Source organism: Anastrepha ludens, chromosome 6, assembly GCF_028408465.1.
Source record: "Anastrepha ludens isolate Willacy chromosome 6, idAnaLude1.1, whole genome shotgun sequence".
Taxonomy (NCBI): domain Eukaryota; kingdom Metazoa; phylum Arthropoda; class Insecta; order Diptera; family Tephritidae; genus Anastrepha; species Anastrepha ludens.
Genome location: NC_071502.1, coordinates 20,302,590 through 20,315,560, shown reverse-complemented (window position 1 = coordinate 20,315,560; position 12,971 = coordinate 20,302,590). Strand labels below are relative to the sequence as shown.

The 12,971-nt window shown below is 40.4% G+C and overlaps 1 protein-coding gene across 1 annotated transcript in view; it reads right to left on the bottom strand.

The window, feature by feature from the left end:
• Positions 1 to 10,864, bottom strand: part of LOC128867367 (probable serine/threonine-protein kinase MARK-A) — an 89,341-nt gene extending 78,477 nt beyond the window's left edge. The window contains exon 1 of the mRNA XM_054108518.1: positions 9,798 to 10,864. Within this exon, the coding sequence (XP_053964493.1) occupies positions 9,798 to 9,827 (30 nt within the window). The 5' untranslated portion in view covers positions 9,828 to 10,864. The remainder of the gene's footprint in view (positions 1 to 9,797) is intronic.
• Between the last annotated feature and the right edge of the window lie 2,107 nt (positions 10,865 to 12,971).

Here is a 12,971-nt window from a genome sequence, read left to right as displayed (position 1 = left end):
TGCACCAAATGCGTCAAAAAGTCTAAATAGAAAACTGCATTGGCCCTTTGGTACGAACTCCTTGTGGGCAATTCCTTTGGAATCGTAAAAACAAAGGAGCATCGACTTGATTTTTGACTTCTACAAACGCGATTTTTTGGGTGGTGGCTCGTCTGGGTCCTTTGACGCTTAGTTTCAGGCACATGTTGGACACCCTACGCTTCATCACTCGTTACAATGTTGTAAAGGGAGTTCTCGTCTTGTCTCGCCTCTTCAATGAGGTCTTTCGCAGGTTGAATTCTGAGTAATTTTTGTCCCTCAGTTAACTTGTGCGGAATGAAACACCCACAGACCTTTTGTATGCCCAAATGATCAGTTAAAATGCGATAAATCGATGTTTTGGAGATATTAAACTCCGATTGCATGAATTTCAACGATGATTTTGGTTCATTTTTGATAAATTTACAAGGAATTTCGATGGAGTTTTCGATGATACCGATTTTGGGTGGCCCGTGTGTTTATTGTCCTCACGACCATCTCTGAAACGTGTAAACCACTCATGAACTCTGGCACGAAATAGACAATCATCGCCATAAACTTTTTTCATCAATTCAAATGTTTCGGTAAACTTGTTAAATATTTTAAAACAAAATTTGATGTTAGCTCTTTGTTCGAAACCAATTTTTGTATTAACAACGTTAAAACATACTGACACTTTAGATGCAATAACTTCGCTTCCACTTAACCAAATGTCAGCAAGCTTTCACTGGAAGTCAGCTAGGGATGTAAGTTCGAAAAAGATGGCGCCATCAGAAACATTTTTATGACGCCAGTCTAGCTTATGTTGGACTTCACCTTGTACATATATGTATGCGCCTAGGTTTTTTATTCAGAGTTAGCATCATTCCACCCTCAGACAAAGGCTCTCCAATTGATCCATAGTGTCAATTAGTCAATATACTGATCATCACTATCAATCAGCCTATAGATATGTTTATTTTCTATGACTTTTTTCACCAAATCAATAGTGTGAAGTAGTTATGAATGCTCAGGAAAGTAAAAAGCGAAAGGCGGAGAAGAAGAGAAGAAAAATATAGAAAATCATACGTAATACCTCTTTTGCCTTTAAAAGTCAATACAGCAAAAAATAGGAGAAAGTTGTCTTGTCTTGTTTTGCCAAATGCATAATATTAAATGATACGGATTTATTTCGCCAATGGCTATGAAAAACTCATACAAAATTCATTGTTGACGTGCGTTGAATAAAACATTCGCTCTAAGTATTGCACAATTTTTAACGATTAGTGACTTAAGAGATATTTCGACAAATTTCTATGGCTTCTCGTTATTAATACTGATATGCATAATTTGGTGTTTGTGTGTAAGTATGTATGCGTGTATGCGTTTATAACTGTGTATGGCTGCATTTATGCTGTGATATATGCATTAGATATGCATAGATATACTAATGAAGGCCAAGTTCATAGTTTGAACAAACGGTATATTTATAAAAAAAACCGAAAAAACAATAAACGCGGAAAGTCATTAAAAATAAAATGAGGCATAAAGAATTTATGAGATCGGCCGTGAATACAAAATATTTTAGACAGCCAACTAACTATTTAATGAGTTATGAGTTATGAATTACGCTTAGCATCGTATTTCATGTAGTTAACTAACACTTTTCATCAAAATGTTGCCGAGACTCATTTATTTATACTCAGCTCACACTGCAGGCTGTCATGTTTTTGAGGTATATGTAAGTCAATTGTTCCTTGAAAAAAAGTAAAAAAAACAAAAAAATAAAACAGATAAAAAAAATATTTCATGTAAAAATGTTTTTGAGTTATAAGTCAATTGTTCCTTGAAAAAAAAAAAATTTTAAAAAATTAAAAAAAATTCCTTTCATGTAAAAATGAGAAAAATATAGAATATTCGAGTTCTGTAGCATAGGCACACAGAACTAAATATACAAATACGAGTTTATTTTTGAGTCATTAAACGGACTCCTTTTTATTTAAAGCAGCGTTACTCAAACTGTTGTAGGCTTACCACCCAGTGGCGCGTGAAGTGTGCGAAGAAGGTACGCTAGCAAAAAATAAGGGACGAATGAAATAAATGATGCCTGCAGTTAACCCTAATCCTGCAATATAAACTTAAAAAGAAATAAAATAAAATAAAATAAATAAATCTTGCACTTTGTTATACTAAAATTGAATAGCCTACAATCTGGAGTGGGAGCGGGGGCAGCAGCATTTCGGTCTCCTTTAAACTGCCGTAAACGAGCATCATTTTTCAAGCAGAGGTCTTCGCGATCCAGCAGGGATTAAAAATGCTTCGGGATGGCTGTTAGGAGGGAGACATTAATATTTCTTCCGATAGCCAAGCTGCGATCAAGGCCATGTCGTCGCCGTATTGCAGCTCTCTTCTGGTGAACCCCTGTAAGGAGGAGTTAAAACATCTCGATCGAGCAGGAAACATCTCCCTTATCTGGGTTCCTGGGCACAGGAATATAGAGGGAAATGAAATTGCCGACGAGCTTGCCAGGAAGGGGTCGACAGAACCGGTTTCAGCTGTCCCCCTCTCAAACAATGGCGTCCCCTTAACCGTTTTTAAAGTGAAACTGCACAATTTCTTTTTAAAAAAAGCGCTAGACAGATGGAGGTCTGTCTCATCGTGCGCTATTTCGAAAACACTATGGCCCCAATACGATAGAAACGGAACGCTTAAGGTGATGGGAGTCCCCCGCCATTCAATTTCCAAACTCATTGCGATGTTCACTGGTCACTGGATGAGCGGAACTCATGCGGAGAAGCTTGGAATTCCCTACAACCCCAATTGCAGAAGCTGTGGGGATCCTGCAGAGAAAGAGACTGTGGAACACTTTCTCTGCAAATGTCCGGATCTGGCGGCTGGGCGCTTGATATTCCTTAGCGTGCCCTTTGGGGATGTCTTGAAGAAATTCTCCAGCCTAGATACCTTTTCTCTCCTCCACTACATCAACAGCACTGGATGGCTGTAGAAGGTTTTCTCTTCCCAAAAATGTTTCTTTGCACAGGTAATGGTCCACATTATGGAATCAAAACGGCACGTAAGTGCTACTTGAAGTGTGCCTGTGGCACACTTGCCATTTTATCTACCTACCTACCTAGAGACTTTGTGTTTTATAACGTTTGTTGTAGTTTGGAGAGAGACGTGAAAATTGAAGGCGTTGAAAATTGAAGAAAAACAATCGGTGTCAATTGAAAATCGTTTCTAGTCATTAGATCAATTCTTTATTTACGAAAAAAAAAAAATAATACTTTATCAATGAAAATAAAAAAAATTGCTTCCCCTCAGTCTGAAAAAACAAAATTCGGCCGATTATTCATCAGGAGATATGTCGCTATAGTGTGTGGTCGATTTACAAAAAGAAAAAAAAATTTCTAGATATTTTATCTGTTTATTGGAAAAACAAAAAAAAAAGGATTTTTTTTCACATTCTCGCTCTTAAAAAAAAATAGAAAAATTGATTATAAAATTATAATTCTGCTATCCGCGAGAGCCACACGTCTACTCAATAACAAATTAATAATTCAAATCAATCGGTTCAGTACTTTTTGAGAAATTACCAACACCGACTCGAAAAAAATAGTTTCGAGAAAATAATTAAATTCTAAAGGCTTCGATGGTTAGGACACACTGTGCGCATGGAGTACAGTCGTACTCAAGCACTCGTTTTAATCCCTTGCCGTACCATTTAGCTCGACGATACTCGGGTTCAAGTGTTACGCGTCAACGCGTGGTAAACAGATCAGACTGATGTAACAACAATTATGAGACTCGTGACTAACTTTAGTGGCATATAGATAGAAACTAACATTCATTCACAACCCAGGCTCGTGATGTCTATGTTTGATTCGAATATCTGTCCACGACCTCGGCTCGTGATATTTAAGGGGGTTAAGAACCAACTCTCTAACGATTCGTGCGAGAGGATGTCCAAGGTTAAATTAGCTTGAACAAGTCATAGCCGACCTCAAAAAGCTACGAGTTAGGAGCTGGAAGTCTATTGCTATGAACTGTGCAGATTGAAAGAGATTTGTGGACGGAGAAAAAAGCTCACCCTGAGCTGTAATCGCTACTTTAAGATGATGATGATGTCGTGGCTGCGATGATGATGCGATGCTCTACCCCTGAATGTAATCGATGCTTTACCTGCTGGCCGTAACAGAGGAACAGACGACCTCGTTTGCGTTACAATGTTAGGTGGAGTAGGAACTGGCTTCGCTTGTTGTATCCAACATGTAGAAGGAGTTGGATTCACATTCCAGCTAGGTAGGAGAAAGGTAGGTGAAATGGTTGAAGTACCGTTCTGGCACTCCTCAAGTAGCACTAAAGCGCGGTTTTGATACCATTATGGGAGAGCTGTTGATATAATGGAAAAGATTGATGAGATTTAGGTTGGCGCACTGCCCCAGGAGCACCCGAAGAAAGGAGCTCCCAGTGACCTTAGTCTTCTAGCTGCCAAACCCGGACATTTACAGAGAAAATGATCTACAGTCTGCTTCTCTGAAGGGTCCCCACAACTTCTGCAATGGAGGTTAAATGGTAACTCTAGCTTTTCCGCGTGTGTATCTATCGTCCAGTGATCGATAAACACAGCTACAAGACGGTTTTCGAAAGAAATGTTACCTACACAGCCAAGAGATTTGATCTCCTCCTTACAGGAGTTTACTAATTTCGTGCTGCACCTTGGCATCCTCAGAGCCTTGATAGCGGCTTGACTATCGGAAATAATGTTAATATCTTCCGCGCTCCCTAAGCATTTTGCATGCCTGCAGGATCACAAAGACTTCTGCGTGAAAAACACACCAATTTTAAGTAAGTAAATAAATTGGTTTACTTGGGGAAAACCCTTGCTCCGGTTCCCGATTCCATCTTGGAATCGTCAGTAAAGACAGAGGTGCCATCTTCGGTGCATATTTTCCCCTCGATCCAATCCTTTGGTGGACACATTCCAGCACTCTAGCGTTCGAAAAAAAGTTTGAGAACAGCTGATTTAGATCATTCGTAGCAAATTTTGATTATAGGCAGGCGTAACTTTAAATTTACTGGTATGTAGTTCAAAGTCTTTGAAATAAGCGACATTAGCGACGTTACTGAACTCATACAGAGTGAAACATTTTCACCGCAACCTGAGATTTCTTTCGTATTTTGTTGACATTTTTGTATATAAAACTTGCTGGCCATTAAATACTCGTTAGCATAAAGAATATGCCCAGTTTCTACTGCGTATCGAACACGTAAAGATATTGCTTTCCAAGCTTCAACCAATCACCTTTTCAAATGCCGTCCTAAACAAATTCAGCTATACCAGCAACCATCGTCTGATAGCGTCCATATTCACATGATTTCCCAATGAAAATAACAATAACAAATACTTGCAAAACTTTCCTTCATAACCAGATTTCATATGCCTATTATTATGATTTTTGTATTTAGCAGCAAGAAAACTTTTTCTAACCACTATTTGTTGGGTTACCCAGTGTAGTAATTTTTAATCCATATGAGAAAACAGTAAAAACATTTGGCAGAGTTAATACTAATCAATTGATCGGTTTTATTGGTAAAAGTAATTAGCAACAATTGAGCAGGTTATTAACGCGTGTGGTTCCACACATACTTGCTTAGCTTTTGGCTACAGAAAAGTAAACACCCAGCAGGGAATCTGAACTATTTCGCTACGTGTGAGACACAAAGTCAAGGAAATGGTGCTGAAAAGCCATAATTTAAGTTTGAGGGAGGTAGCTCGTGACCATAGCGTGTCTCACGAATCAATTCGCAACATTTTACACCATCAATTGGGCGTGAGACGCGTGGCTGCTCGGCTCGTTCCAAGAGAGTTGAATTTCTTTCAAAAAGTCCATCAAAAGAAGGTGGCTGAAGACATGCTTGAGCAAGTGAATTCGGACCCAACGTTTATCCAGCGCATCATAACAGGTGATGAGACGTGGGTATATGGGTTTGACAATGCTAACCAGTCAACTGGCGGTTGAATGGCGCTACCCACATGAGCCGGAACCCAAAAAAACACAGTCGGTCAAAAGTGAAAGTCATGCTACTCGTTTTCTGTGATTATCCTGGTGTTGTGCTCTCGAAATCTCAAAAACGTTCCAAGTGATTCTACGGTAGATAACGAATATTACTTATGTGAAGTTATGCGACGTTTGAGAGAGAATGCCCGTAGGAAACGGCCCAATTTGTGGAAAGAAAACTCAAAAATCTTGCAACATGATAACGCAACGGCTCCACAAGACTCATATTGTGAATTTTTTGACCAAAATTTCGACAAATATCATCGAACAACCATCGTATTCACCGGATTTAGCCCCCAGTTACTTTTTCCTTTTCGCAAAACTTAAATTGCCACTCCGCGAACGCCGCTTTGAGTCGATAGCGGCCATTATGGAGAGTTCGCTGAAGGAGGTGAAGAAAATCTCTTTCTGATACTCCCCAAGTAGTACTAAAGTGCCGTTTTAACACCATTGAGAGTCCTCCAATGACCATATACGAGAGTTTTTGATATAATGGAGGAGATTGATAGTGATCTTAATAATATAACTGTCAAGCTCGCACACTTACAGAAAAAGTGCTCAACAGGCTCCTTCATTTTGAGTCCTCCATCTATTGCGCTGGGACCAGAGGGCTTCCGGAATAGCACATGAAGACATGGAGCTCCATTCTTTCTGCGCTTTCCTGAGAAATGTGTTCTGCAATTCCCCTTTAACAACAGCCTAGGACCAATTCAGTCCCCTTCTTGGCAAGCTCATCAGTAATTTAATTTCCCTTTATGTTCTTATGTCCAAGAAGCCAAATCAGAGAAATGTTATCAGCCCGCCTAAGAGAATTGATCTCTTCCTTACAGGAGTTCACTTGTTTGGATCTGCCCCTTGGCGTCGTCAGAGCCTTGATCGCGGCTTGACTATCGGAAAAAATGTTAATATTTTCCGCGCTCCCGCGTTCCCTAAGCATTTTGCATGCCTGCAAGACCACAAAGACCTCTGCCTGAAAAACACTACCAGTATTTGGCAATTTTAAGCAAGCAGATAAATTGGCTGATTTAGAGAAGACTCCTGCTCCGATCTCCGATTCTATCTTAGAGCTGTCAGTGAAAACAGAGATACCAGCATCGCAGATTTTTCGTTCGTTCCAATCCTGCCTATTTGGAAAGATTGCCCGGCCACGACCCTCGAAATCCAGATTGCGGATAGAGTTTCAGTTTAGTGATATTAGAGTCTTTCCGAAGAGCTTCCCACCAAGCAAGGCATCCATACGTTGGTATTGGCAGAACCATTACGTTCTACATCCACACCACGACCTGTAGCTTGAGTCCCCATTTTTTGCCTAAGAGGCTAAAGAGTGGTGTGAACCTGGTTCTTCGGCTACGAAACGAGTTCGTGTTCAAAAATCGGCATCATTTTTTTGGGATGCGAGAGGAATTTCGTTTATGGATTACTTGCGAACTGGTAAAACAGTAAATTGTGAATATTATTGTAACCTTTTAGACCAGTTGTGGGAAAAAATTCGTGAAAAGAGACCCAGTTTGCGAAAGAAGAAAATATTTTTCCTCAGTACAATGCGACGTGTCACAAAAGTAGTTTGGCAAATCCTAAAATCCATGAGCATCCACTGTATTTCACAGATTTGGCTTTAGCGACTTCCATCTGTTTCCAGAACTAAAAACATCATGCAAGAAAAGCGTTTTTCCTCAAATGATGAGGTCATAATTGCTGTGGAACCATATTTTGCAGCTCTTCCGGATTCTCACTTCAGAGATGGAATTCATACATATGTAAATTTGAGTCTCGTTTAAAGAAGTGTATTGATGTTCAGGGAGACTATAACAAAGTGCATTTCAAACCAAAAAAAAAATGGGGGTTTCTTATCGAGCCTAACCCAGTATATAAATACTGTGGCAGAGCTTTTTTGACTGACTGTATGTATTTTATACAACTACAACGCACTAGAAGCAGAAGCAACTGGAAGATTATCGTTGCGGATTAGCTGAATAAATAAATCAAGAGCTCAACAGTTATCCCTGAGCAGCCCAAGTATGGGTGTCTGTTACGACTCCGGCTAACTTTTTTCTCTTTCTTATATACCAATAACCACCTCGCGTTATCATCATGCAAAAGCCAAGAATCGTTTGCCCACATTTTCGGCCGGCCAGGCAGACACTAATGATCCGATAGCGCTAAAAAGTGGCAGATGTGTGTCTTACAGTCCTACTAACATAAGAAAAAATATGGACCGGTTCACACGTGCGCGGTTCGTTTAAATATTCATTATACTTTCTGATCATAGGGTAAACGAAGATTCACGACGTGAGCTGATGTCTACAGGGTTTGATTGAAAAGTAATGAGCCTTATTTTTTTAAGTAGTTTTATTAAACCTCTTGGCTTATACAACTAATATTCTTCACAATAGGACCCTTGAGCGTCAATACACCGCTGGTAGCTGTCCTTCCACTGCAGGGAAAATTTTTTAAACTCATCCGCCGGAATCGCGTTCAATTCGGCTGTCACAGCTTTTTGGATCGCCTCAATGGATTCGAAACGCCTCCCCGCCCCCCACGATTTCTCACACATTGTAATAAGTTAAATTTAACTCTTCAATGATCTCACGTAGACTAGCACGACGGTCAATGTTCAAAAATTCACGAACCCGGTTCACATCTTCGTCTGTTTGCGTCGTCGAGGGCCTTCCAGATCGCTGTTCGTCTTCGACGTCCTCCCGGCCTTCCTTGAACGACTTGTACCACCGTTTTACCTGGGCACTGGACCGAGATTGGTCCCCGTAAGCCTCCTTGAGTAGCCCAATGGTTTCGGTACTCGTTTTGTTTAACTTTACGCAAAATTTGATCGAGTAACGTCCCTCCAACGATCGCTGCATTTTCGCCATTGCAAAATCCTAACACATTTTTAAAACAGCTTTCACGCGCGGAGCGATGTTGACTGCCCCACTATTGCCAGCGAACTGGGACCGGTTTCTAGTGGAAGGGGAGGGTCCAACGATCATTTTCCCCACCAACGGATTCGGTTGATCGTTTGGCAGATGCTCCGCGCGGGAAGGCTCATTACTTTTCAATCAAACCCTGTATGCCGGAAAAAACATTAGAGAAATGATTTAATGCTGGGCGCGTTCATTGACACGAATTGATTATTTCGGAAGTGGCCTACTTTGAACCTTACAAAATAAATTTGAATTAAATTTTTACTTTGTTTTCAGTTTACCAATTCCTGTTACTTTTCTCACAGTATATTTCTTGTTCAAAATATTAAACCGTATAGAATAAGAAATTGTTTCAGAAGCATCTGAAGTGGCGCATAATTGACACTTTGTAAGTCTTAGCTGTGCAAAATGCACTCGGCGGCTTAACAGAAGAGGGAATTAAATTGGGTATTAGCGCACGATTTCCCGCAGGGAAATAGTCTGTGTGTGTATTACTACGCCCGCCCGCCTGTTTACCTACCAACAGGCGAATACTAATTGATTTCACTTAAGAGTTTGGAAGTTTGATTGCTAAAAGTTTTCATTAGGCGCAGAACTCTGAAGTTCAGCGATTTTGCACATCTGCCTCACATAGTTGTACAAACATTTTCGGCACGTAAATATGTATGCGCATGCATGCGTGTATTCAAGAGCACTTTTATAACGGAAATCTAAACTTTTTTCAGAATGTCTGCCTGCATCGATTTCATTCAAATATTTCCATTGCAATATTTCACTCTTCGAAAAGCTCAACACCAAAAGCCGCAATAAAAATGCTACCTACCTTATCGAGTTGGCTTCGTAGATTAAACATTTTGACTTGGATTTTTTGCAATTCAATATGGAAATTTTTTTCGTAGCGCGTTACTACGCGATTTATCTAAAACAACTCTGCAATTCAAATTAAGTTCACACGAAACAAAAAATTCCTCTAGAACTTGCGTTTGTATATTTTACCGACTTTCGATCTGTTTGTGTGCTTTTTGTGTTTTATTATTATTTATTTACATTTATTTATTTGTCAGCCGCTTTGGTTTGTATGTAGGCCCGCTTTTGCGTGAAAAAGTGTAAAATTCGCTAACCGGCGCGTGTGGGGCTGCGGATTTGTGCGGCTCGCTGATTCACAATTAAATTTGATTGCGTATTTTGCTTTCTGTTTTTCGTAGCTGGGAATTTGTTGCTCTTATTTATTTTATTTCGTTGTTGTTAGTTTTAGCTCATCAATATCGCAAAACAAAAACTTTACACACTTTTTGAAATTCAACTCGCTTTTGTTTGTGTTTTTGGTTTTGTTAGACGTCATTCCATTACAAAGCAATACAAAGCAAATAATTTATGCGACCACAAATACCACTCAAAACCACTCAAACTTTATTATTCAACAGCGAAACAGCAACAAAAAAAAAAATTGAAAATTGAAAATAAAAAAAGCAAGTCCCGATTGTAGTTCGAAAACAGTCAGTCAATTGAAAGCAGCTAAAAGCAATGAGTGGCAACGAGCACCGTTTCGGCTTAAATTAAATTCGCAACTGAATGCGCAAACGTGTTTTTCATACAATCAAATATACGCAAATCGACGAGTAGGAGAAATGTGCTGCGCGGCGGCGTCCACTGAAAAGCGCCAACGGATCGCTAAATAGTAATGCCAAATGCGAAAGGCCCAACAACACGAGCGGCGAAACTATGTAATCGAAAAGAGCTGAACCAATCAACCAGTCTGAGAAGTACGCGCCTTGGCACAATCATCTGCCTGATCTGCTGTTCACCTGGCCGTTCGACTGGCACGACACAACTACCTGACGGTCTCACAGTTCATAGCACGGCGCGCACAACTCAGTTGCGTTGTCTTCGAAGCCCAACACCATTGCCAAGCTAGCTGTCCAATCGTGTTGGGGATAGGTTGAGCGATTCGCAATTCGCTGTGCAGTCTCGACTGGTTCGATACAAATCACCAAATTCGCCGTTACGTGACAAATGTAGAGAATGTTTTGTGGCCCACAGCTAAGCTTAAACAAATCTTTTTGCACTTGTATAGAGGCGGGTCATAGGGCTTGTATAACGCCTGTAAAGTGTGGGAATTATTTTTGATTTGTTATACTGAAAATAAGTCGGAAAAATTGAACAGGAGTGTTTTGGAAGTTATTTCTTTAAGTATTTGTGCATATGGAAAATCGAATGCCAGAGGCTTTAAAATACTTAACTTTCTTGGATATGCTAAAGATATATTCTTTTTTGCTTTACAAACCATAAAACGGTTAAAAGCTCAAAATAATCTTAACGTAAAAGCTCAGTTTGAATCCAACTATGGTAAACCGCATTTAGCTGTTTATTAGCTTTGACGGCTACCTAATTGAATCTCTCATCCAAACCGGTCATGCAGAATCTTTGGCACCACTTCTTCTTGATTAGCGCGATAACCGCGTAAGCGAGTTCGGCCGAGTTTAACAAAGCGCCCCAGTCGTTTTTTCTCATGCTAACCGGCGGCCTTTGTTTGGTTTGTCATTGGGGAAGGAATCACGACATCCCGGTTCGATTCCCCTTCTCATATCAGCTCGCTTTCAAACGGATGTTCGAGAGCTATTCAGAGTATACTTAGTGGAAGTGGTGAGCTGCTTGAACCGTACGCAGAAGAATCGTCCTGGCCACTGCCAAGTGAATGACAATCAGGTACGTCCCCCACTTGCGTGGATCTCTACACACGGAAACTCCTCTTCGCTCTCCGGAAATTCCCACATATGAGGCTTCAGAGTTGCCAGATTCTCTCTAAACTCGCTGCGAGCTTCCGAATGTAGTTTGCTCATTTTAAGGATTGGATGTATTTTCAAAGCCGATTGACCTACAATGGCGTTGGTCTTCCTTTCTACTAATACGTAGGAACTTCTTAGTTTCGGGGCAGTTAGCACCGTTCTCGAGCCACTTTTCTAATGTTCCAACTATGGGTAAAAATAAAGCTATCAAATTTATTGGATGCTTCTTAGGTTGATGCTTGGAGGTTTGTTATTGTCTGCCGAGGAACGACTGCTATTAGAAAAAATGACTCTGCGGTACCTAATCTTGATCAGCGCTGATCGGTTTCAGCTTATTGTCGGTGTCGGGCTCGGTTTTCATTGCCCAATCTACGGGTGATCTAAGTTTGTGCAGTAAGCTGGATGAGCTCGACTAGTTGTCTTGGTAAAACCTGCGGTCCTCGCTTTTGCTGAGAGAGTTCAACCCAAACCAGAGACATCGACTCGCTGAACTAATCAGGCTATCAATTTAGCAATTTGGGATTATCGATCATCCACTGCATTACCGATTATCAATTTGGGCTTTGTAGCAGTTCTAATTGGGTCACGAATTTGACAGGCTGTGCCATTTGCCTTATAAGTTCGATATTCGCGCTTTTGGTTGTTCTGGTAAGATCAAATTTTCGATGCGCTTAAGATCGAAAGAAAGGAATCAGACTTTTAGATAAGTCCAGAAATAGTCAAGAGGTGCGAAAGTGGAAATGGAGAGGCCATACAATCCGGAAACCTGCGTCTGACATCAGGAGAATGTCCATAGACTGGAATCTGCAAGGCTCTCGACGAAGAGTACGACCGAAGGAGCATGCAGACGAAGCCTGTATGACGAATTCATGACATCTGACGACTCGTTTACTTGACCGCAAATAAAGCTCGAAGCTGCAAATCGACCACAATGGAATTTATTTGTATTGGCACTTTACGCCCTCAACCGGCGCGATAGTAAATAATAATATGGTAGTATTCCGAGATTCATCAATAATTAAGATTCTTCTGTTTATTTCTCTGAAGGCCTGATTTAAAATCTTATAAATCGATTGTGACTAATTTTGGGTGTGTACCGTAAAACTTTCAAAACCAACTCCCGTCTATCCACAATCGTATCTTTCCTGTGATGCTACCTTTTTCGCTTGAAATAGTACCACGAGGGACATAGTTTTGATTTATCGTCCAAG